Here is a 27493-nt window from a genome sequence, read left to right on the forward strand (position 1 = left end):
GGCTGGTGGGGTGATGGTGTTGTGGATCTGACAAGGGAATCGTGGAGGGAATGGTGTCTTCGAAATGTTGTTAGAGGTGGGGAGGGTAATATATCCCTGATTGTCTGTTTGTAGGTAGCGGAAATGGCGGAGGATGATGCAATGTATACGGAGGTTGGTGAGGTGGAAGGTGAGGACCAGGGAGTGTCTGTCCTTGTTGCGTTGGATGGGGTGGAGTTCAAGAGCAGAGGTGAGGGCCTAACCCTAGTTTTGAGTTGGAATCTGGCTTCCGTGGTGTACAGGTCGGTACACCAAACTACAACAGCGCTTCCGTCCATCTCCATCTCCGGTGACCAACTAACCACAGACATCTACTACAAACACATCGACTCCCACCATTACTTGGACTAACCCTCCTCCCACCCTGCCTCCTGTAAAAACACCATCCCTTATTCGCAATTCCTCCACCTCCGCTGCATCTCTTCCCAGGATGACCAATTCCAACTTAGAAAATTCCAGATGGCCTCCTTCTTCAAAGACCTCAATTCCCCCTCCCACATGGTTGACAATGCCCTCTAGTGCATCTCCTCCATTTCCCTCACCGCTGCCCTTGAACGCTACCCCTCCCAAGGCAACAAGGACAGAACTCCCCTGATGCTCACCAGCCACCCCACCAACCTCCATCTACATCGCATCATCCTCCATCACTTCCACTACCTACAAACAGACCTCACCACTAGGGATTTATTTCCCTCCCCACCTCTATCAGCGTTTCGGAGAGACCATTCCCTCCATGACTCCCTTGTCAGATCTACGCACCCCCTACCCACCTGTCCTCACCCCATTCCCGGCACCTTCCCTTGCCACAAGAAGTACAAAACCTGTGCCCACACCTCCCCCTCTCACCTCTGTCCAAGGCCCTAAAATATCCTTCCACATCCGACAGAAATTTACCTCCACCAATGTCATCTCTGTATCCGCTGCACTTGATGTGGTCTCCTCTACATCGAGGACACAGCACGCCAATTTCTGGATCATTTCAGAGAACATCTCTGGGACACCCACACCAACCAACTCACTGCCCGTTACACTGAACACTGCAACTCCCCTCCCACTCCACCAAGGACACGCAGGTCCTGGGCCCATCGCCAAACCCTAACCACCCAATGCCTGGAGGAAGAATGCCTCATATTCCACCTTGGGATACTGCAACCACACAGGATTAATATTTCCCCATTTCCTCATTTCCCCTCCTCTCAGCTTATCCCAGTTCAACTCGGCACTGCCCTCCTGACCTGTCCATCGTCTTTCTCATCTATTCGTTCCACCCTCCTCTCCGACCTATCACTTCCCCCCCTCCTTCATCTACCTATCGCATTCCCAATTACCTTCCCCCGCAGCCCTACACCTCCCTCCCATTTATCTCTCAGCCCCCCGGCCCACATGCCTCATTCCTGATGAAGGGTTTATGCCCGAATGTCGATTCTCTAGCTCCTTGGATGCTGCCTGATGTGCTGTGCTTTTCCAGCACCACACTCTCAACATTGTTCTGCCAAGTTAATCTTCTTCTTCACTCATTGACAAAACCCCATTTTCAGGAACCTACATTCTGTTGGTAAGACCCTATTCATTTTGATAAACATCAGTAAATCAACAATGGAAAACTAAACACTTCTAAAGTCAAATAACACTGTACATGGGGAATCCATTCAGCTCCTTGAGCTCAGTAACAGCAGTGATATAACTAACTTGTCACCTATCGCACTGAAGGTCACACCAATTCCATATACTCATATTATATTGTGGTGTAATGTCAGATAGACTTGCTTTATCTCTGTGATCGATATCAAGGTGAAATTTCTTAATTGGTTTTGCATTAAGATTTGAATTTCAAATCTGATCAAATGATTGTGATGTTGTTGAAACCTTCTGGCATACTTCTGTTTTGTGTTAAAGCAAAGATAAATCTAAGCCAGGTTGTTCATCATATAGCCAAGCTAAAGGAAAATAGTGATGTTCTTGGACCGTTAATGATTCACTCCATCATTGGGTATGTCTCCATGAATCCTCAATGTAAACAATCAGAGCACCATGTTCACAATTGTTGGGAGCCTTAGGTTACAGCTCCACACTTCCATTTACATTGTCTGTGTTCATCATGGCTGAATGGATTATTTTATTTGCTTTGTAATTTGAAATGAGGAATTCACAAAGCTTTGTTTTCACGGCAGGCTTCATCTCCATAGTATTAAGCTACTTTGGCCAGTGATAGAAAACACAAAAAAGTAACAAATCAGAGAAGGTAACCAGAAAGAGGAAATAGGATAGCAAAGCTGAATAAAGAGAGAGGAATAAGTAAATCACACCAAAAAGGGGAGAGAGAGAGGATTCAAGGGAAGCATAGAGAAAACACTGTTTCTATTAAGAATCAATGGGAGAACAGCAGACAGACAGAATAAGGAACCTAAACAAAGATAAGAGAAAAAGGATACAAAAAGGACCAAAGGACTTTCAAAATATCAAAAATGCAATAATTAGACAAAGAAAAGGGGGCAATATGTACATACTGTTTGACGTGCAGTGGAACTATTGCACACTATACCTGTTCATAGCAATGCAAGTGGGAAACACACTCTGACCATCCACTCAGATCAAAGGGAAGCTGAAGAAGGCTGAACTCTGCACATGGACGACAAGGAACAAGATTCCTAGGCTTTCCACCTCTGAAGCAATTTTAAATGATCAAAAACAGCTGGCAACATACTCAGCATTTTTTTTCAAACACTGAAAGCTGAATGTCAAAACAGCAGGGCACTGAAATTAGTTTGAAATTTCAAAGCTGGTCTGTTTGACAGGGTTCTCAACAGCTACTTCCCCACTACAACTAATTTCCATTTGCTTCCAGTGTGACACCACTTCTACAAGGTGATTTGTGATGCAGCCATTGGCTACATACTTCCTTTAGTTATTAGGAGACCCAACTGGGTCCATGTAAAGATAAGGGAAGGATATAATTGACCTAACTGCAGCAATATGGATCACAAAGCTGGGTTACAGAACAGGCAGATTTTATTGTGAGAAAGATATGGATTGTCAATTGTAATTGTTAAAACTGAAGGAATAGGATCAGGACGAGAATGGACCTTGAATGTGCTCCACCAATCAGTATAATTGAGGCTAATCTTCAACCTCCATTCCATGTTCTCAGCCTAGCCCCATATCTAAACCATAGTTATTTTTATTGCATGAGGCTAAGGTAGCAATGAACATTCCTCATTTAACCAATGTTAACAGCCAGAGCTTAACTTTGATTTCTCTTACAAACTAAAGATTTAAGCTTCTCCAAATGCTTATTTGGGTCCTTTAACAGGTCTCCCTTTGGGAGTATTAGCGAGACACCTGGTCTGTAAGGGGAGGAGGGTGAAGGAAAGATGGGTAACACCTAAAGAATATCTATCAGAATACTTAAGGTGAGAGGGGAAAGATTTAAAAGGGACTGTTCATATACAGGGTGGCGCATGTCTGGAATGAGCTGCCAGATGAAGTGGTGAAGGCTGGAACAATTACAACATTTAAAAGGCATCTGGATGGGTACATGAATAGGAAGGGTTTAGAGGGATCTGAGCCAAATGCTGGCAAATGGGGCTAGATTTAATAAGGATGTCTGGTTGGCATGGACAAGCTGGATGGTCTGTTTCCATGCTGTACATCTCAGTGACTCTATGACTCTATGATCTGCCCTGCCCTGAGTACAAGTACCTCCCACTTTATCCACCACCCCTCATCCCCCTCAGCAACCCCCCCTCCCCCCACCCCCCAGTCCCCCATTACATTTAATCCAGAAACAAAACAAGATTTCACTCCTCGGGCTTATTAAAACATTGCATTTTGGGAAATGGCTTAACATTGCAAGTGCAACTTTAGCACAAGACATTAAATGCACATCCTTTGAGAGCTGCAGTAGAAACGCTGGTAGAAAGGACCAGGACATTTAATATCAGAATTCTCAGCTCAGCAGCAAATGTGGGTATTTTTAAAATGTGTACATTTCTGCTTTCAGAAATTCAGTGCCTGAGGCACTGTCAGGAAATTCTCCTGGCAACTGAGAGAACACACTCAATCCACCAGCACTCAGAACAAGTCACAAAAACACCATCACCAATTTCAAGGATAGACAGAAAGAGAAAATCTTTATACCAGTCACTGGTTTCTCTGAAAACCTTAATACTTTTTAAAATTTAAAAGCTTCTAAGAAGTTGACTCTCAGTTACTCTGTGTGGACAATGTAAGGAAACTTCATAAATAATGCAAATTTTATCGCAAACCAGGACAGCTGCCAACAACAATGCTAAAAAAAATGACTGCGGATGCTGAAAACCAGATTCTGGATCAGTGGTGCTGGAAGAGCACAGCAGTTCAGGCAGCATCCGAGGAGCAGTAAAATCGACATTTCGGGCAAAAGCCCTTCATCAGGAATAAAGGCAGAAAGCCTGAAGGGTGGAGAGATAAGCTAGTGGAGGGTGGGGGTGGGGAGAAAGTAGCATAGAGTACAATAGGTGAGTGGGGGAGGGGATGAAGGTGATAGATCAGGGAGGAGGGTGGAGTGGATAGGTGGAAAAGATAGGCAGGTCGGACAAGTCATGGGGACAGTGCTGAGCTGGAAGTTTGGAACTAGAGTGAGGTGGGGGAAGGGGAAATGAGGAAATTGTTGAAGTCCACATTGATGCCCTGGGTTGAAGTGTTCCGAAGCAGAAGATGAGGCGTTCTTCCTCCAGGCGTCAGGATCTTCCAGCTCAGCACTGTCCCTATGACTTGTCCTACCTGCCTATCTCCTTTTCCACCTATCCACTCCACCCTCCTCCCTGACCTATCACCTTCATCCCCTCCCCCACTCACCTATTGTACTCTATGCTACTTTCTCCCCACCCCCACCCTCCGCTAACTTATCTCTCCACCCTTCAGGCTCTCTGCCTTTATTCCTGATGAAGGGCTTTTGCCCAAAACGTCGATTTTACTGCTCCTCGGATGCTGCCTGAACTGTTGTGCTCTTCCAGCACCACTAATCCAGAAACACAGTAATATATAACCACTTGTTCGTTATGGTTTGTTTGCCATTACCAATGCTGCAGCCTGGCACAGTTTCCATGCCAAATATTGTTACCTGAAGGAAGCTGCACATTTAGAGGGCGGCACAGTGGCTAGCACTGCTGCCTCAGAGCGCCAGAGACCCGGGTTCAATTCCTGCCTCAGGCAACTGTCTGTGTGGAGTCTGCACATTCTCCCCGTGTCTGCGTGGGTTTCCTCCCGGTGCTCCGGTTTCCTCCCACAGTCCAAAAACGTGCAGGTTAGGTGAATTGGCCATGCTAAATTGCCTGTAGTGTTGGGTGAAGGGGTAAATGTATGGGTAGGTTGCTTTTCGGAGGGTCAGTGTGGACTTGTTGGACCGAAGGGCTTGTTTCCACACTGTAAGTAATCTTATCTAAATTATGTACTGCAACTGGTTAGAGTATACAACTAAGGAACAACCAAAATCAAGTTCACCTGCACAGGCTCCTATTAGTGGAACCAAAGATGCACAAAAAAACTGTTTGTAATTTATTAATTATAAAGGGAGCTATTTTTATGACGAATTGTTTATATGCGAAGGAGAAAAATTCTTGCCCAATACAGAACCAGATTGTTGCTTTTCAAAATGACAATGGATTTTTCTACCACTACTCATATTTTATACAATATCTTTACTGTTGGCAAAATATGGTACAGCTGTTCACAGATACGTCATCAGATAGAAATGAACACTGAGGCAAAGGTAAATACTGGGAGGCGTGATAGGGTTGAAGGAGGAGAGTGAGGATGATGATAGAGACATTGAAGAGTGATGCTCAGTCAGTCAATGGTTTGGTCCCAAAAGTAAAAAAAGTCAAAGAAAGCTGAGCTTTTGGTGGGTCGTCAGGGTAAGTAATGTTACCTTGATGAGGCTGCCAGGTTATGCAGGTTAAAGCAGGGAAAATGTTAACATAATGTGGTGTTGGGGAACTTGGTGACTACTGAACAACATAGACACCAGAAGCAGGATCGGGTCATTCAGCCCTTCATGGCTAATCTTCTATCTCACTGCCAATTTCCTATTTTCTCTCCATACCTCTTGATGCCTTTAATATCTAAACAGATATCCATCTCTTTCATGGATATACTCAATGACCCAGCCTCCACAGTGTTCTGAGGTAGCAAATTCCACAGGCTGACTACCCTGTGAGAGAAGAAATGTTTCCTCATCTCCCTCCTAAATGGCTTATCTCATATCCTGAGACTGTGACCTCTAATTCTAGACATCCCCATTGGAAACACTCTCCTTGCATCTAGTCATCTGGCCACAGAGTCAGAGAGTTATACAGCCCAGAAATAGTCAACTCACCCACGCTGACCAGACATCCCAATCTGACTTACCCTAGCTGAATTAGAATTCTACACATTCCAATCAGACCACCTCTCGTCCTTCTCAACTCTCGTGAATACAGGCCAGGTCAAAGCAATCTCTCTGCATACAACAGTCCTGCCATTATCAGTATCACCCTAGTGAACCTTCAGGGCACTCGATCTTTGACAAATATAGTATCTCTTGGATGGGGAGGCCAAAGCTGCATGTAATCCTTGCAGTCTCATCAAGGCTGGATAACTGCAGTAAGATATCACAGCTTCTGACCTCAACTCCTGTTGCAATGAATACCCTGTGCCTTGAAGCACCTACCTGATAACTATCAGGATGAACCTTTAAACAATGCTAGTTCGGATGCAACTGGAGCACTGTGTCCAATTTTGGGCACCACACTTGAGAAAGGATATGACCGTTTTAGAGAAGGTACAGAAAAGATTTACAGGAATAATTCTCCAGATAAGAGACCAAGTTATGTGGACACATTAATGAGAGGCAATCCCAGCTTCTCCAGAATAGAGAGGTTTGCAATGGGATGTAATGGAAATGGATACAAAAAAGTGGATACAAAAAAAAATATTCCCATTAGGTTGTTATCAAGAACCAAAAGACATGAATTTCTGGTAATTAGCAAAAGAACCAAAGATGATATGTGGAAAACTTCTTAAATACAGCAAGTGGGATTCGTTTCGAACACACTGCCTGAAAATATGTGGGGACGGATTCAACTGTGACCATCAAAAGGGACTTGGATATGCTGTTGGAGATAACAATCTGTAGCATCACAGGGACTAGCCGAACTGCTCTTGCAGAAGGCTGGCCTCTCTTGATGGGCTGCATGGTATTTTACTGTGCTGCAATGATTCTGAGTCTCCAACAATGTGCACAAGGCCATATTTCATACTGTCAGTACAAGGTAAGTCAATGAGGTTGTGTTAGTATCTGCAGCTGACATCAAAGGAACCATATGTTTACACTCAGCTGCTGTTTTTAAGTGTAGAAGAGCCTTTAGGGGCCAATATGAAAGCTGGATCTTAAAAGAACTAATAAATTAAAGATGGAACAATGTGAATTGGTATTTTGACAGAATCCATCCAGTGTAAATACAGTATAGGTAATCTTCACATGAATGTCAACTGATTCCTCAACTCAATACACATTGCAAGATACATTTATCTTCATAAAGTGCTGTTTATCTTCTATTCATAGTTATGTTTTTGGATTACACGTTACTTTCCAACGAGAATATTTATTATGCTATCAGTTCGTCTTTCCATTAGAGTAATTATAAACCCAGTTAAAATAAGATCTTCATATGAAACTGGACTGCAACTTACTTCATACCATCACTCTCAATGTTTCCTCTAGGACACTCCACAGATCGAAATAAATTCACAATTTCAGCTGACAGTGTGTCAGCATTTTCATTTAGCTTTCAAAATATAAACTGCCCAGGCCATCAAAGTAGTGCCCAGAGGAGTTTGTAGCACATTAAGCATGAAGAAGAAACTTTAGCGGGAATGTTGGTGAAACTAATTCTCTGCACTAGCTTAAACTTCACTAACCACAGCTAATTTACTCACGAGCTCCAGACAGATTAATACAATAAACTTCACTTTCCTTTGTAAATAGTACTGTGGTACAAAGAATGTTTGAAATTAATGACTACAATAAATTACAGTAATTGATTGCAGTTTGTCCTTTTGAAGTCTGTTCAGCTTAATTTTACCTTTTTCTATTAATAATGAGCTTTTTTTATTTTGTTGCTCCAGGTTAATGATGCACAGCTTTAATAACTATCCGGTAAGTGCCACAAATGTTCATCAAATTGTGTGTGTGTGTGAGGTCTGTGGGTGAGTGAGAGAGTGGGGTGTGTGTGTGAGAGAGAGAGGTCTGTGTGTGTGTGCGTGCAAGAGAGAGAGGGTGTGTGTGTGTGTGCGCGTGTGCGTGTGAGAGAGAGAGAGAGAGGGAGAGATAGAGTGTGTGAAACAGAAAGGGAGAGAGGGAGGGAGATCTGTGTGTGTGTGAGAGAAAGAGAAAGAGAAACAGGGACAATGGTTGGAAGGCAGAGATGGTTAGTAATTATTTGGCCTCAGTTCTCAAGAGGAAGATGACAGCTGGGCTTTGAGAATGACCAAAAAGATACGACACAGCCAATACTGGTGACAGATATTCAAAAGAAAGCCAAATTTGAAAAATTAATAGGAATCAAAATACGAAAAGAGAGCAAGTCCATACAGTCCAGTCCCTGAATAAATGTGATTTTGGGGATGGATTAGCTGGGAGGTGAGAGGTGGTTGCAGAAGCATGAGTCCTCATTTTCGCAAAAGGCCTGAAGGATAACAAATGTTACATTCCCACCCCCTCTCCCATAGTGTCCTGAAAACTGCAAAAAAAAGCACCAACTAAAATAAAACGACATGCAGTCTCAGTGCTGGCTAAGATTCTAGAGTCCAGACTGAGGAATGCATGGAGCTTTACTCACAGGCTAGCTGGACAGACCGGAGAATTCCCACTGGCTTGGTTTGCTGGGGGTGGGGGTGGGGGGTGGGGAGGGGGGCTGCGGGGACAGACCTTGGGGTGGGTGACCCTGGAAGGAGGAGGCTGCCAGGCAGCAGGCTGGTCTGGATGGAAATCCTGCCTTCAGGACACAGCGCTGTGTCCTTATTTTGAAAATTAATAGAAAATATAAAATGAAACATCTCTCCAGATGTGACAACTCCAGGCACTCCCCCTGCTCATTCAAACTAATCCATGCCACTCTCCCCCCAACCAATCAAACTGCTATTACCCCTTACCCTCCTCCACCGCCCTCACACACTTACACTCCATGTCAACCTACTCTCCTGTAACTGTTCCATGTGGCCCTTCATGGCTTAAATGACAATTTTGATTTATTTATTCATGGATGTGGGCATCATTGACTGGGCCAGCATTTACTGCCCATTCCTAGTAGCCCTTAATTGCAACTTAGTGCCAACTCATGTCAATCCATTCCATTAATGAATATAGTGCCAAGTCATGTGTTGCTGGAAAAGCGCAGCAGGTCAGGCAGCATCCTTGCGCTTTTCCAGCAACATATTTTTCAGCTCTGATCTCCAGCATCTGCAGTCCTCACTTTTTTCCATAGTGCCAAGTCATGTCAACCCATGCCCCACATGAACATAGTGTCAACTTTTGTCAATCCAGGGTCCCCAACCACCACCCATTACTCTGCCTTCCAAGCCAACTCACCTCCACTGTAAGCAGACCTCAGGACCCATGCAGAGATGAGATAAGATGAAGTTCTACTAGGTAAAGTCCTAATACTATTGCAGACCCCTATATTGAAATATTTTTAAAAATTAAATCACCACTTTTACATTGCTTCAACTGAATAAAGCCTCATAATTACAAGTTGACAAGGCCTTATGAAATGTACTTGAATTCATAGTCCCAAATCAGGTAACCATTTGTATAACCTGCTACAACCAATAGTCAATCAAACCGCAAAATGTAATAACTGCAGTGATTGTGGATGGTTGTGAAATCAGTCATGCAACAGTAATCCAACAATGTAAGTCCTAAAATTTATGTTAACAGATATAGTGAAATAGCAAGCATTTTTTAAAAGCATCGAAGACTTTTTTTTGGTAAAACATTAAAGGGCAGGACTTTTAAATGGGCCTGGGTACAAGAATCAGAACAAGCTACAGCAAGCTGACAAAGAAGTTTAGAGTAAGAAACTCCAGTTGAAAAGCTTATCTTCAGAACAGACACAATGGTCTCTTCTATGCAGGAAGTTCTACAAATTATTACAGGAATGAATGTACACATCAATAAGTCTGAGATGCAGCAACCCTACTGTAGAGTAGGACAAGCAATTCCAGATCTTGACTCTGCTAGTATTAGAAGGTGAAGCTGTAAATAAATCAAATCTAACCCATTCCTGAGTAATTTTGGCAGCTGTTGAGTCGGCAATATATCAGCAATACAACAGCAGTTTATCCTTTCAAATAGGACATCATGTGGAGACCCATCAGTAAAGCAGCACCCCAATACATTTATTGTATGAGCCCACAAGAGTTGCTTTTTTGGACAGTAACTAATATTCTAGATGAGGCTGAATCAACAAGCAATTGCAACACTTTTGTTCTTTTGATATAAAATGACTGCGTTCACTAACTCCTGCAATCACTGAGTGTCATTTTAAACAACACTGTATCTCAAGTGCAAATTATAATCACATACATATACATCAATCTAATTACTGATAATCTAACAAAGACTAAGACCTTCTTCAAACTTATTTCATCCAATTAAAAAGGATCAAACTTATAAAACTGTAACTTTCCTACACAAGACCAGCTCAAATATGGCGTATTGTTCCACTGCAGGTTGTGGTGTTGGGACGAATGATTTAGAATTCAAAAAGCACCAGGACAGGTTGCGTGACTGAATTTGGTGCTGTGTAAGTTACTGGGCAAGCACCAATGGTGGAAAATGATGAGCCTAGCAAATGGCAGGACAGAAATTACATAAAAACGTGGGCCAGTTGCAAAAACAAATGCTTTCCTTTCATCGTATTTAAAAGGGATCTAAGGGGCAATGTTTTCACGCTGAGGCTGGTGCATGTATGGAATGAGCTGCCAGAGGAAGTGGTGGAGGCTGGTACAATGACAGCATTTAAAAGGCATCTGGATGGGTACATGAATAGGAAGGGTTTAGAGGGATTTGGGCCAAATGCTGGTAAATTGGACTAATTTAGGATATCTGGTCAGCATGGACAGGTTGGACCAAAGGGTCTGTTTCCGTGCTGTACATCTCTATGACTCTATAAATATAATACAGTTCAATAGATAATGAAGAGAAATGCTACATAGTCTACAAGTGTGGTGCAAGTGTCATAAATGACGCATGGTGACAGCAAGAACCTCAGATATCAACTTATCTTTTAAGTAAGATGCACAGAACACCACCTAAACTCTGGGAATGTTCCCTGTTAGGCAGAACAGGTCCCATTTTATTTTCTTAAAAAAGAGCCTTCTTAAATGTTTCCATGGCTGGGTTTGCACTGCAGCCTTAAAGCAGTTCCTAGTGTTTTTCTTTAAGGCTGGGGCAAAACTATTTGATTTGATTTGGGACGACAAGGAACACCAAGTGAAGGTGAAACTTTTTTTACAACATTTAGTTGTTAACTAATAATTACAATCTTGTGCTAAAAATCTGGGACAAATAGTGAAAGAGGTAGATGGGCAGCATGGTGGCACAGTGGTTAGCACTGCTGCCTTACAGGGCCAGAGACCTGGGTTCAATTCCCGTCTCAGGCAACAGTCTCTGTGGAGTTTGCACATTCTCCCCGTGTCTGTGTGGGTTTCCTCTGGGTGCTCCGGTTTCCTCCCACAGTCCAAAAGTGTGCAGGTTAGGTGAATCGGCCATGCTAAGTTGCCTATAGTGTTAGGTGGAGGGGTAAATGTAGGAGAATGGGTCGGTGTGGACATGTTGGGCCGTAGGGCCTGTTTCCATACTGTAAGTAATCTAGATGTGGATGATTGCTTACTCTTCCAAAAAAAAGGATGCTTAAATAAAAGTAATTATCTTTCAAAAATTTTAATTTATTTGCTTTACCCTGAAACTTATCTTAGAGTTAGCAATTGCTATAATATGCAAGGAGTAAAGCACAGACAAAAGGCAGATCTTAAAGGAACTGAGTCAACATCACAGACAACAGCAATGCTGAAGGTTTATAGTCGTTGAAACATCAGAGGCAAGATTAAGTTAATCAACAGGAACAAATGTAAATTACAGACCAAGTTGAGGAGAGTCATGAGAGAGAGAAAATTGCAATATTTATTAGCAATCTTCTCAGGTATGATCTTAAAGGTTCTGTAGGATCAGTCTAAAGAAAGGAACATGTGTGTAGAGCAGATAATGAGGCGATCATGTGTATCACAGTAAATGACAAACCAGTAGATGGTGCATTTGTGTGGAGTACAGACTAGAGCTTCATAGGAGGAGGATTACTTTTCATGCACACGTAGGATGTGAGTATCATGGGCAAGGCCAGCCCTTGCTAATCTGTGTTAGATTATTCAGTAATTAGATCACCCCTGCCTATTTGCCTTCGACAGCCACCTTGATTACAGTGGAGTATCTCACTAATCCATTTGAGAGGTAGGCAAGAGTCAACAACATTGTTGTTTGTCTGAATCTAGGCCACAGCCGGTAAGAACAAGAATCTGGTACTAAAGGAGAATACTGAACCAGCTGGGTTTTTACAACAATCTGGCAGTCAAATTTTCTGAATTTAAATCCCCCAGCTGCTGCAGTGGGATTTGAACTTGTGGCTGGATCATTTGGCCAAGTCTCAAGCCTCCACTGACATAACCACAATGGTTGATCGACAACACTTCCTCAAACATTCACACTCTCCACTACCGACACTCAGTAGCAGCAGCAAGCACAAGATTTCACAATTTGCGCTGCAAAATGTTACAAGGGGTCCTTAGACAGCTATTTCTAAACTCGCAATCACTATCGATGCAAAGCTAAGGGCTGCAGATGTATGGAAACACCACCATATGAAAGTTACCCTCCAAGCCACTCATCATCCTGACTTGGAAACCTATACATGGGTCCAAAATAGGAGCAAGTGAGGACTGCAGATGCTGGAGATCAGTCATAACACAGCAGAAGAGTCGAGCAGGAGAGGAATCCTGATGAAGAGTTTATGCTCGAAACGTCAACTCTCCTGCTCCTCGAATGCAGCCTGACCTGCTGGGCTTTTCCAGCACCACACTCTTCAATGAGTCTGCCAGGAAAAGTGGCATGGACATGTTGGAGAAAGCAATATCATCCCCAGCACAACCCACACTTGGAAGGCAAATGCGAACAATCCTGTCGAGCAATCAAGTGCCTCTTGATTCTGAGAAACACGACATTCTTCTTTAACTTCAGAGGAGAATGAGAGATGCACGACCAATGAGAAGGTAGACAATGACTATAGCTATGTAGTAGAAAGTGAGTGCACATCAGAAATTCAGCCATACATACCTGGACACTAGCAAACAGTCCAGATCATACAAAGCCATTGTGAAGAAACAGAAGGCCGTTCAGATCAATATACAATACACCAATCACACATGCAGAGAGTGAGGAGGTAAACTCTAACAATGATGATTGCACTGAGTCACAGTTACCAGTAGCAAGACACAAAGTTGTCAATCAAGAACAATCGAGAAGAACATGTACCTCTTTAGGTGGACAAGTGATCAGCAGATCAAGACAAGTTATCAAATCTCCAGAATGTTATATGAAAGTTTGAATTGCCAATCATGTTTACTGTGCTTACACCCTTGCATAATTATTGAATCGGTAACACACACCTAGGTACAACTAGTATATATGTTTGGATTTTTTTTTCCTTTGGAAAAAAGGGGATGTTGCATTATGCCTGATAGTATGCAAACATACCTTGAAGAGATATGTTCATGCTATCACCACCATGGTCTATGACCTGATAGCACTAAGCTGTCAGCCTCCAGCTTATTTGACCACTTGCAGCATGATGTGCTGAAGGAAGCATGCCACAGTTTGTAACCAAAACGGTCAGTACTATAAACCAAATCCTGAAATCCCCAGTGACTGTAGAATATTCAAATTCCAGGAACTGTAATAAATGTCTATTGAACCTTTCAGTGTGCCGTTACTCATGTCTAGTTCTTAAGTTACTCAAGCTACCTTAAGTATTGACTTATCAGATCCAAATATCCCACTGAATTAAAAATCCCATCACTGCATCTACAACAATTGTGAGGCCAGATCAGATCAAATGCAACTGCAGTGTGTTCATTGTAGCCCTACAAGAAAGCTTATCTTTGGAAAGACATAAACTTGCGACAAGCAGGCCTTCACTAAATGGAATAATTGCTGTTGTGAACATTTAAAATACTTTGAAAAACTTACCTCAGCCTGAAAGCTCTTTAGGAGAGGGGCCACCATTTCTCTAATCTCCTGTAATAAAATTGTACAATACAAACGTTAAAAATTAAACTTGCAACAATGCTCACAAATCTACCCTTGCAATTTGGGACCCAATCTTTCACCAAATAGATTAGGGTCAGTGATACATGTGTCAGTAATAATATTTTCTCAGATGTAATGGTTGAGGACTGTGCTGTTTAAAACATTCTATCTATAAACTGCTCAGGTAAGTAAGGTGATGGGAGAGGTTTATGCACATGATACCATCTGAATCTTCCCTTTTGGCTAAAGGAAAAAGAGCTCACAGACTCAAACAGGGCTGTACTTCCAGTCTTTTATTACGACAGAAGTTCATTGATTCCACACATTTTGATCAAAGGAAACTGCTTGACAATTACTCAAGTAAAAGTAAACTCTGTATCCACACCAATAGCTGAGCACAAGTCTTCGCCACTTTGCAATGAAGATCAAAAATCCCACTGGGACCAAAGAAAGCAAAATAGAAACATGGTAAAGGAGAGCATGAATAGGCCATTTGGCCTGTCAAGCCTGCTTCGCCATTCAATGAGCATGGCTGATCATCCAACTCAGTCCCCTGTTCCCGCTTTTTCCTCATACCTTTTGATCCCTCAGAATTATACTGAACTCCTTAAAACATTACATGTTTTGGCCTCAACTGCTTTCAGTGGCAAAGAATTCCACAGACTCTCCACTCTCTAGATAAACAAATTTCTCCTCATCTTAGTCCTAAATGGATTACCCCATATCCCTAGACTGTGACCCCTGGTTCTGGATTACCCTGCCTTTGGGAACATCCTTCCTGCATTTACTCTGTCTAGTTTTGTTAGAATTTTATAGGTTTGTATGAGATCCTCCTCATTTATCTAAACTGCAGTGGATATAGTCCTAATAATACAGTATCTCTTCATATGCTAGTCCTGCCATCCGAGAAATCAGTCTATAAACCTTCATTGCACTACCTCTATTGCTAGAACATCCTTCCTCCGATAAGGAGGCCAAAATGCATACCACGGTCCAGGTGTAGTCTCACCAAGGCCCCGTATAATTTCAGTCGGACATCCACTCCTGTACTCCAATCATCTCTATGAAGGTCACATACCGTATCCTTTCTTCACCACCTGCTGTACCTGCATAGGTACCATCAGTGACTGGTGCATGAGGACACCCAGTTCACACTGCACCTTCCCCTTTCCTAATCTATCATCATTCAGATCATAGTATGTCTGCCTGGTTTTGCTGTCAGTGGATAACTTCCCATTTATCCACATTATAGTTCATACGCCATGCATCTGTCCATTCACTCAACTTGTCCAAGTCACATTGAGGCAGCTTCACATCCTCTTCCCAGTTCACTCTCTCACATCAGCTGTGTCGTTTGCAAATGTGGAGATATTACATTTAATTCCCTCACCTAATGTGTAAGCCATGGTAAATGCAACATCAAAGAAGTTGTTTTTAAGTATTTTCTGTGTGTCATTGATGCTGTTCCATGAAAATGTGGATATATATCTATGAATTAATAGAGGTCTAAAATACAACAGAGTTTTAATATTGGTCACTCAATTTAATATTGGCACATAGTATGTACAACACTATTTATATTGTGTCTTTAAAACAGTTTTCCTTAAGTCTCTATGATATTCCTAAGTGTTGATTAAAAACCAATAATAAGCAGAGTTGTTTAAGGTTTTGTCAAAGAATTTATTTGCTTAATGGTGGGCAAATGCAGCAGTTTAGGGGAAAAATTCCAAAACATGGGCTACAGGATAAAGACACAGGGGATAAGAGCTTGGAAGTTATGCTTCCATAAAACACTGGTCAGGCTACAGCTGGATTACTGCATCTGTCCTATAATAAGCTGAAAAATGTGTTGCTGGAAAAGCGCAGCAGGTCAGGCAGCATCCAGGGAACAGGAGAATCGACGTTTTGGGCATAAGCCCTTACCTGAAGAAGGACTTATGCCCAAAACGTCGATTCTCCTGCTCCTTGGATGCTGCCTGACCTGCTGCGCCTTTCCAGCAACACATTTTTCAGCTCTGATCTCCAGCATCTGCTGTCCTCACTTTCTCCTATCTGTCCTATAATGGTTGTTATAGGAAATTTGTGATTGTTTTAGAGAGAATGGATAGTTGGTAATCTATTTGGAGTCATAGGGGACTGGTATGCCAGGTGGACAACCTTTGCAAAGGGCCATCAGGTATTCAAGTGGCCAAAAATGTGCCTTCACAGGGATGGAGAAACCCAAGGGTCGATGTCCCTTACCCTGCCTTCAAGAGTAGCCAGCAATCAGATTTCTAAATCTCACTCACTTCAACCTTCCTCATCTATTTAGCTTTAAGTCCTTTGAGCTCTAGTTATATGACTGACCCAGACACTGCTCCCAGTGCAGTTTGGGTGAACTGGTTTTGGGTTGAATGATTGCTTGTCAGTTACAATTACTTCCAAATTACTTCCTTTTGTCATGTAAATTTCTAAAATGAGAATAAATAATACCAGAAATGCAACAGATCAGGTATGGAGAAAGAAGCAAGGTTAAAATATTGAGTCTAGAAACTATTGCGTAGATACTGTCAAGGTTGATGGTTTTTCACAGAACTGGAGAAGGTTAGAGATGTAACAGGTTGGAAGCAAGTACAGCAGGAAGGAAATGCCAGATGGGAGGAAATGAGAAGGGGGCTGCATTAGCATGATGGGTAGGAATGATTAAGAGATAATGAAGGAACAAATCAAAAGAAAGGTGGTAATGGGAACTAAAACTAGGTCTAGAAGAGGAGTAAATTACAACAGCAGAATTGTTACCAGTATGTACTGTTTGCAAAATGTGAGATGCTTATGATCAACACCTCATTTCAAGTTGAGGTGCTATCATTCAAGGTTCAACTGATCTGCATTGGATCAGTGTAGCAGGCAAAGGACTGAAAGATCCCTCTGTCCACAGATACTCTCTGACGCTTTGAACATTTGAAACATTTTGTTTTTAGTTCATATTTCCAGCATCTGCAGTATTTGTTTTCCATTGTCAGTTCTAAATGAATGGGGGCTCATTGTGGTAAACTGCATACCGTGGGCGGCACGGTGGCACAGTGGTTAGCACTGCTGTCTCACAGTGCCAGAAACCCGGGTTCAATTCCTGCCTCGGGCAACTGTCTGTGTGGAGTTTGCACATTTTCCCCTTGTCTACATGGGTTTCCTCCCACAGTCCAAAGATGTGCAGGTTAGGTGAATTGGCCATGCAAAATTGCCCGTAGTGTTAGGTGAAAGGGTAAATGTAGGGGAATAGGTCTGGGTGGGTTGCTCTTCAGAGGATCGGTGTGGACTTGTTGGGCCGAAGGGCCTGTTTCCACACCGTAAGTAATATAATCTAATTGTTAAACCTGACAAAGGCATGGCTGAAGTATTCAACAACAGTTGGACAGAGGCAGAACAGCAGCAAATGTAAGCAATCTTTGCCATAGGAAAGATATAGGGTTAGACACTGAGTCCAGCTTTGAATTTGGTGCCAAAGCTGCCAAGAGCTTGGAAAAATGGTAATGGAGTGGGGAATTGAGGACAAGAGTTTAAAGTGTATTTTTGGATTGCAGACAGTGGCTTTGGCCTTTACCAATGTTGAACTGGAGAAAACTAGTTCATCCAAGACTGAAGAGCAATATATTTGAAACATGAATCCCTGCCTCTGTCAATGAGGATTCTTGAATGACTCTGGCTCCCAGCCCCAAGTTTATGTGCACCAAGTGTACACAAATGATCAATTATCACATCTTAAAAAAAACACATTAAAGGGCAACTTCTGTATCTGCAGAATCATTTTCCACGGTTTCAGTTACCCGCAGTTTACCATGGCCCAAACATATTACAGGGAACATTCCGGAACCAGGGACAGAGGGCCTGCCAGGAAGGTAAATTTCCCATTTCAATGAATGGGTTTGCTCCTATCCGTGGTTTCAGGCTTCTGCGGTAGGTCTTGGAACATATCCCCCGCGATTACAGGGGGGACCACTGTAAATACGTCTTCTGTATATTGATATACAGACTAGACCTTCCTCAGATGAAGAGTCACCAGACTCAAAACATTAACGCTGTTTTCATTCCACAGATGCTGCCAGACCTGCTGAGTTTCACAGCAATTTCTGATTTTGTTTCAGAGGGGCGGCACGGTGGCTCAGCGGTTAGCACTGCTGCCTCACAGCACCAGGGTCCCAGGTTCGATTCCAGCCTCGGGTGACTGTCTGTGTGGAGTTTGCACATTCTCGCTGTGTCTGTGTGGATTTCTGCTGGGTCCTCCAGTTTCCTCCCACAATCCAAAGATATGCAGGTCAGGAGAATTGGCCATGCTAAATTGTGTTAGGTGCGTTAGTCGGAGGGAAATGGTTCCTGAAGAAGGGCTTATGCACGAAACGTCGATTCTCCTGCTCCTGGGATGCTGCCTGACCTGCTGAGCTTTTCCAGCAACACATTTTTCAGCTCTGATCTCCAGCATCTGCAGTCCTCACTTTCTCCTAAAAAAAGTTCAGCATGGTTTGGACTCTGGTGAGACGACTTCAATCCTTGAGGAGGAAGTTAAACTCGAACTGTTTTAGGAGGAGATTTCAGTTGAAAAGGGTGGGAGAATTGCACAAAACTGTCCCGAACTTCTGAATGTTTGCATTAATTGACACTTCTTTGGAGAATTGAAGAGGAAGTAGGGAGAGAGCTTTCGTTTTTTATTTTCAGGAAAATAAAAAAAAATGGGGATCCTGGAAATCTGGGTGGGTTACTCTTTGGCGGGTCGGTGTGGACTGGTTGGGCTGAAGGGCCTGTTTTCACTCTGTAGGGAATCTAATCTAAAGAAAATCTAACTACAAAGATTTCCAGTATCCCCATTTTTTTTTATTTTCCTGAAAATAAAAAGCAAAAGCTCTCTCCCTACTTCCTCTTCAATTCTCCAAAGAAGAGTCAATTAATGCAAACATTCAGAAGTTCGGGACAGCTTTGTGCAACTCTCCCAACCTTTTCAACTGAAATCTCCTCCTAAAACAGTTCGAGTTTAACTTCCTCCTCAAGGGTTGAAGTCGTCTCACCAGAGTCCAAACCATGCTGAACTTTTTTTAGGAGAAAGTGAGGACTGCAGATGCTGGAGATCAGAGCTGAAAAATGTGTTGCTGGAAAAGCGCAGCAGGTCAGGCAGCATCCCAGGAGCAGGAGAATCGACATTTCGGGCATAAGCCCTTCTTCAGGAACTTTTTTTAACCAGTAATACAAACTGCTGTAATGAAACGTTAAACTATTTAACTTAAGCTATTAACCTATCAACTTAAAACAGTTCAACAGTCTCTTGTTACACACATGTAGCCCTCTTAAGAAATTAAGATCGCAGATTCTGTTTAAATACAGTACATTCGTGAATGCAGTTGCCGTTCCATATAACTCAACAGTTTATGTTCTTTCACCATCACTTAAAGCTCTTCACTCTACATAATTTTTTTTTGGGGCACCTATACAATATAAATGTTCACCTTGAGACAGGGATGAAATTAAACAAGCCTTCTGGTTTATTGAGGTGCAACGTGGAATAATTTGCCAAACAGGTCAACGCTGTCTGAAATCACAGCCGCCTGGGGAAAATGAATATTATGATGCACACAAGCTATTCCAACGTTTCAATCCCAGGCAGGAACTTCATCACAGAGTGATGATGCAACCACAAAAACACTAACCCCTTCATGATGCAGTCAAGAAGCTCTTGAAAGGGCTAATGTCAGGCTACAATGATGAGGGATAGTAGAAGCACAGTTTTATGACAGGCTAAACAGAAATAAAGTTATTGCTCACACGCTCTCCTGACACATTCTCTCCTCGTGAGAACTGGCAACAGAAATCATCGAATCTGTAGATTGTGATAACAAGCTGAACCATGGGCTTTCATGCCATTCAGTTGAAAACCTCACCTTTCAAGGTATTACCAACTACAACAGTACGTACTCTCACCAGAACAAATAAGATTAAACTGGATCCACACCATCCCCTACTCTTTTTAATGAAGCTTAACAGGGAGGGGACGAGGGTTTGGATCATCAGCTTGTGCACTTCCATGAGTCAGCTGGTGAAGACATTTGTAACTGAGCCATATGTTGCCAGGACTGGAGGGATTAGTTTATCGGGAGAGGCTGGGTAGGTTGGGACTTCCCCGGAGTGTAGGAAGTTGAAGGGTGACCTTATACAAGTTTATAAAATCATAAGAGGCACAGAGGAGATGAATAGCAAAGGTCTTTTCCCTGGAGTAAAGAAAACTAGGGGCCATATTTTTAAGATGAGAGGAGAAAGATTTAAAAGGGACCTGAGGGGCAACTTTTTCACACAGAGAGTCGATTGTATGTGGAATGAACTGCTAGAGGAAGTGGTAGATGCAGGTACAGTTACAGCATTTCAAAGACATTTGGACAGGAACATGAGCAGGAAAGGTTTAGAGAGATATAGGCCAAATTCAGGCAAATGGGACTAGTTTAGTTTGGGAAATCTGGTTGACATGCATGAGTTGGACCGAAGGGTCTGTTTCCGTGCTGTTTGACTCTACGTTACGGTGGCACGGTGGCTTAGTGGTTAGCACTGCTACCTGACAGCACTAGGGTGCCAGGTTCGATTTCAGCCTTGGGTGACTATCTGTGTGGAGTTTGCACATTCTCTCCGTGTCTGCATGGGTTTCCTCTGGTTTCCTCTCACAGTCCAAAGATGTGCAGGTCAGGTAGATTAGCCATGCTAAATTGCCCATAATGCTAGGCGCATTAGTCAGAGAGAAATGGGTCTGGGTGGGTTTCTCTTCGGAGGGATCGGTGTGGACTTGTTGGGCCGAAGGGCCTGTTAGTAATCTAATCTAATCTGTTCCGAACCAGGGTGGCAAAGCAAGCACTGTGCTTGGATTCATTTTCTTGAGGTAAGCAGAGAATAAGTTTAGGGTCCAGAAAGCTATCAGTGATCCTTGTTGGAAAGAGTCTATCAGCTCTAAGGTCATGCCCCATTGGATATACTGCCTGCCTAAATTCAGATACTTGGACAATGTACTCAAAGTGTGGGTCAGCTTTGTCAAATCTGAAATAAAAACAAAATGCTGGAGGAACTCAGCAGGTCAGGCAGCATCAGTGGGGAGCAGGAAAAACAGAGTTAACGTTTCAAACTCAAATGACTCTTCCAAAGACCAGGCCTTGGAACGTTCTGAAGCAGAGTCAAATCAGACTCGAAAGTTAACTCTGTTTCTCTCTCCCAGACACTGTCAGACCTCTGAGCAACTTAAAAATGGCTTAACTTGCTGAAGAAAATAACGCTTTGAAATAGTGGACACTGATCGCTGTTTCAGAAACCACAGTGAAAGTGAGGGGAGCAGGGCAGAATCAGAATCATACAGAGAAGCTAACTAAACAAATCTTGACCAACAGACACCGAATGGAACTCCAGCACCAAAAGTTCAGCTGAACAAGACCCAAAAAAAACTGGATACCAAACAGGAGCCTAATTTAAAATGTCTACAGTCGATATGGATTTTGCAGTGTTAATAAATTGCTGGTCCACAGGAACAGTATTGCTGGCAAACTCTGGGTGAAAAAGACAAATATTTTCCTCTCCAATACAGGATACATTTTAAGTCTATTTTACCCTGTTAACTAATATTTTGGAGAGGAGGGAAGGGAAGGGGCAGAGAGGTGGGGAGCATGGGAAAGCCTTCTAGCCAAACCTGCTTCTGCACTTCCCAAAGGTCCAGGTAATACACACTTCTGCTCATGTACAAAATCAGAGGTGGCACATTTTCCCCTCATTAACCCATTGAAGACAATCAATGACCAGCAGCCTCTCCAACTGAGATCTGAATTGATTGGTGGTCTTTTTAAAGCTTCCCTATCCACAAGACTCAATTGCTCACTAAATAAATTCACTAAAACCACTCAGAGCAGTTTCACCAATTTGACTTTAGCAAAAATGAGTTTGATTGATCAGGAGAAATACTCCAGTCAACTTAAGTAATGTTCAAAAAGTATGGTTAAAATTAAAGTGGCTATTCAATGTAAAGGATTAGCTAGCTTAAAAAAACAAGAAACAGCATATTATACCTCAGGTACATTTCTTTTGAATTCTCGGCTCAGTTCTATTAGATGCTTGTGAGATTGTTCACTCTCCTCCTGACGAGCTGCTAGCTCTGATGCAACCGAATTCAGCTCCTTCTGTGGATGAGATAAGGAGAGAAAGTAAGTTATTATCACAGAGGTCAAAAGTCTGCTTAAAAGTTTATCTCAAGCCAGGTTGGAACTGTTGTTGACTGCAAGCTACCAAGAAGGATTAGTAGAAGAATGAGGGCATGAACTAGGAGTCAATGAAAGGCTTTTAGATAGTCAGATATTTCAAATTATCGATCTTCACCTGCAAATGTTTTCCACGATTGGGAATTACTAAAGGTTAAAAGGGCTTCAAAAGATTAAAGTTCATTAAAATCACGGAAGCCAAGTTCATGCTATCTTTAAAGTGTCAGATACAAAAACTGCTCACAAGCAAGATTTCCTAAACGGTGGCTCAGTGGTTAGCACTGTTGCCTCACAGCACCAGTGTCCCAGGTTCAATTCCAGCCTTGGGCAACTGTGTGGAGTTTGCACTTTCTCCCCGTGTCTGCATGGGTTTCCTCAGGGTGCTCCGGTTTCCTCCCACAGTCCAAAGATGTGCAGGTCAGGTGAATTGGCCATGCTAAATTGCCCAAAGTGTTAAGTGCATTAGTCAGAGAGAAATGGACTGGTTGGGCTGAAGGGCCTGTTTCCACATTGTAGGGAATCTAATATAGTCAAAGTTACTATTTGTTGTTAGCTCAATGGGTCAAGGTGAAAAAATTCATGAGGAAGATGAAGGGTCCAAACTTCCATCAGTTGATCTCAGCTGTGCAGTTCAAGAGTACGGCCTCTGGGTTCCAAGCCTCTGAACTCAGAAGGAAGAAAATCTGGGTTCCAATTCCAAATTGAAAGTCAGTGACCCCAGTTGGAAGGTCAAGAATGGGGGGACTGGCTAAATACTGGCCAATATCACCAAAGCTTATGATCAAGGTCACTTGAGTGAGGTACCAGAGGACAAACACTGTCCAATGAACCATAACTCAACAAGCAGCAGACATGGAAAAGGGAGGAAATTGGAGCCAAATGGCTCGAGGGTAAGAAGGAAAAGGATAAAAGCAAGAGTTAAAAAAAGCACAAATATATATCATTTCAGATGAAAATATTTCATAAAATTCAACGTCACACAATTTAGAAGAAAACGTCATTCAATTCTTTGTTGTGTTCCCTTGTGAACACCACATTGAAGCAGAGTGACATTATAAAATACTTCTAACACATATGAAAATGAATACATTTGCATTAACTGCTAAACACAGTAGGATCAGGAATTAGATGACAGATTAGATAGTTTGAGCCTTAGAAACAAAGTGAATTTCAAATTTAACAAAGGAATCAATCATAAGAAATGGCATTTTATGGTAGCAGCAGAAATTTCGAAGTTGTAAAATATAGTAGTTCAATTTTCAGTAAATTGCTTTAAAACATGAATGTAAAATATCTCCATGTTTCTACTGCTTCAGGAATAATATTATAAATGTGATTCTTCTAATGTCAACTTATCACAATTCAACTAATTTCTTTTGAAGTCTCAATTGTCAACTGCCTTTCTGCATGATTAAGTTCCCATTCCATCTTTTTATCTAGGAAGTGCCATTAATATTTTTACCCATGATGTTATATTGATAGCTGACCCAAAATAGCTTGTTGGTCTGACCAATATTCAATACCTCCTGTTAGTTCTAATGTGAACATTCTCAGAAACATAGAATTGAAAATCTGTAAATATTTAATCAAACAGAAATCAGTGAAAGAGATCAGTTTTATGAGAATTGTCTTCCTGTTACAAATCAGGAATGTTTTCATTGACCTGCACAGATGGGGAAAATGATCAATTTTCTAAAATCTACATTATTCAGTTCAAGCTGGAATATATTAGCCTTTATTAGAAATATCATACTCAGTACTAGATGGTTTTTTTTAAAAGACAATATTCTACCACAGGTTATCTACTATATATGAGGCTCTTTCCTGCAAACATCAATACTCCAGAAACACAGCTTGACAGGAAAGTTTTAAGCCTGTTCATTATATGCCATGGCAACATCACACACCATGCATCTATTAAGCTATGTATGAAGTTACAAGGTGTGAAATGAATTCAGCTATAGATAATTAGTGGCAGGAAATCAGATGACTAAAAAGAATTAATGAGTAAACTGTATAAAGACATAAGCATGGAACATTAAAATTTAAAATCAGCATTAAGAATGAGCTATATCAAAAGACAATCCTTTAGGGACTTACCCAATGGGTCAATGAATTTATCCAGTAAATAGCTGACCAACAAGTCCCAGGTTTGATCTCTATGCAACACTGAGCTCACTGATTTCAGCCAGGGTTATGGCAAGCACCTATAAATGATGTTAGCATCTTTGGAATGGAAAGCTGCAAAGCAGATTTAGTTCTCTCCTTCTCATAATTACGTAGCAAGCTCAGCCTGAAATCTTACATACATAACTAAGAGTTTTAATTAGATGTTGGCATAGTGGTAATGTCACTGGACTAGCAGGATCAGGAGTAGTCATCCAGAGGATCAGGCTAGTTTTCTACGGCACTGATTCACTTTGTGGGGGAAGGGCTTCAGGACTCTGAAGCAATTTTGGGAGGATGTCACCCATTGCACATCACTGAACACAAACAGCACAATGTAGGTGGAGTTACAACACACTAGACCAAAGTAGAGTACACACTCTCTGGTTCACATGGACATATAAAGAAGATGGCTAACCCCTTAGCTCATGTAGCTATACGTTTTGATCAGGTATATGTGGAATAACCATGTACAGCAATGTTTAGTATTAACGTATAAGAAATAGTGCTACTTTGAAGTCTATGCCTGAAGACAATTCTTGAACTTTGCCTTCTCTTTGACCAGTCTGTATTTTTATTTGAACGCAATTTCATCAGGTGGCATCAAACCACATGTTAAGAGAGTTCGCAGCATGTCAATCTATGAAATTTAAATTCAATTAATAAATCCAACAGATGAGTACAGCAGGATTTTGATGCTAATCTCAGTGATGGTAGCTATGGAACTATCAATTGTTGTAAAATGCGCATAGTTCAGGGCAGGAAGGCTGCTGTTCCTGTCCAGTCTAGCCACCATGTGGCTTCAGTCTCTGAAACAACCGAGTCCAGCACAAAGCTTCACCAAACTTGTACCAAAAAGCCAAAAGATCTTGTGGCTCATAAAGGGCTATCAGCGTTACAAGTAACACCAAATCCCATGAAAGAATTAGCAAGGACAAATGTCCACCTTCGCCAACAATTTGCCAACAATCCTAACTGTGCCCCTCAGGAGATGGTGAGCACTTGGGTAAATTATACATGGGTATTCCTCCACCTCCACCCCGCCCACCCCACCCCCAAGGCATAACTCCACAAGGCGGGCGGCACGTTCAGGAGAGGGGCATGCAGAGTGACAGCTTCCTCCCTGATTTTAGGCAAGTCATTTGACTCACAAAGTGGCTGCATAAGTCTAAAGTACGGCGTGTGACTTTCTTTTACTGAAATGGTAACCCCTCCACAGCCCGATTCTTTCTTTTTGTGTTGCAACTAATTGCAATCAGCAGCAGATATCTGACACAGTGACAGCATCAGCAAAATTGTTGCTGAGAGCACAGAATCTTTGTCTAAAAATAATCAGACATTCTGTGCACTGCTGTTTGTTATAATGGTAATCGATGCTGGAGGCTTTGGATTCCATCAATTTATAGATCTCCACCGCTCTGCCTAGTGATTGTGCTCTGCACATGCTGCCAAGGAAGCACAGGGCACTGGATGATTAAGATAAGCCCAGATTCTATTCAGACATTCTTTATCAGTTCTGCTTCTCTGCAATGCAAAGATGGCTTGAACACCTTAAGATTAGTTCGCCAGCAATGATGTCAAACTTAAGGGTATTGATCAATAAATCAAATCACACAAAATCAATCAGCCAATCAGACAAGCTAGCAAATGCATTATTGCTGCTTCCCAAAGGCAGCAGCCAGTGCACGGATTTCAGCTAAACAGCATTGCCTGGCGCTCTGCCAACCACTCGTCCGTCTAATAGACTCCACAGTAGACAAACACAAGCCCAGCAGAACAGCAATAAATTTCTCATCAAATAGCAGAAACAGACACAAGATGAACATCTGCTCTGCCCTGACAAAGCTCTTGAGCTCATCTCAAATAAATGGTATCTGCAAACTGTGCCTGACAGACCACCCCAAAGGCAGCCTCACCTCGACCAAAGTAGCACACAAGAGCATTCTGTCGGTTATTTCAATCAGTTAATTTAAACTGACTTCATACTTCTTTCTTCCAAAGTTGAGTCTAATCTGAAAAGTAGCCAGACCCAGGCAGTCAATAAATAGACCATCTAGGGAACCTGTACCACTCGGACAACCTCTTACAGTTTCCATCAAACCGAGATGACCTGAAAGGTAAATGAACACTGTAATGTGCTTACCAATAAGACCCAACAGTGCTACAAAAGACTCTGAACAAATTGCTTCCCACTAGGAATGGACTTGATTGATTAAAGGACCAGTCATTCTAAAGGTTGTTCTGTAGTAAATCCATAGCACGACCAGCCATGGTGTCAAGTCCAATGCAAACCATCACACTGGTAAAATAAAATCCAATCAAAGCTGTATATAACTTCCACACAGCAACGTATATACCTGGCGCACATAAACCTCGCCTTGATTTAATTCTGCCCTTTCGATCTGTGCTGCACAACTCCAGGCAATGAAGTGTGCTAGAGTGGTTATATGGTGCAATATGATATCATTTCACTGCCAACTCTCCTGAGCACCTGCTCAGCTCATTTCTAAAGGTCAGTGTAAATAAACCAAACTTGGATGTTATTCCAGTTACAAAGCCAATCGTAGTTTTTAGAATGTCTGTGAAAGAAAGAACATGCGTTTTTTGAGCCCTCTTCACAATCTCAGGACATTCCAAACTATCTCACAAACAATAGCCTATGTTCACC

The 27493-nt window shown here is 42.1% G+C and overlaps 1 protein-coding gene across 13 annotated transcripts in view; it reads right to left on the bottom strand.

The window, feature by feature from the left end:
* The window catches only part of cux2b (cut-like homeobox 2b), a 327011-nt gene that overhangs the window by 152539 nt on the left and 146979 nt on the right, over positions 1 to 27493 (bottom strand). For 10 of the 13 annotated variants that reach the window (XM_088000024.1, XM_088000019.1, XM_088000022.1 and 7 more), the window contains exons 2-3: positions 22471 to 22581; positions 14357 to 14404 (exon numbers count right to left, since the gene is read on the bottom strand). In XM_088000024.1, coding sequence (XP_087856150.1) covers positions 14357 to 14404; positions 22471 to 22581 — 159 coding nt within the window. Of the gene's footprint in view, positions 1 to 14356; positions 14405 to 22470; positions 22582 to 26968; positions 27100 to 27493 lie in introns of those variants that run through there. The other 3 variants (XM_088000027.1, XM_088000020.1, XM_088000025.1) reach the window with 2 other exon arrangements.

This window comes from Chiloscyllium plagiosum, unplaced genomic scaffold (genome assembly GCF_037043375.1).
Source record: "Chiloscyllium plagiosum isolate Xiang-an unplaced genomic scaffold, Cpla_swu_hap1 HiC_scaffold_24, whole genome shotgun sequence".
Taxonomy (NCBI): Eukaryota; Metazoa; Chordata; class Chondrichthyes; order Orectolobiformes; family Hemiscylliidae; genus Chiloscyllium; species Chiloscyllium plagiosum.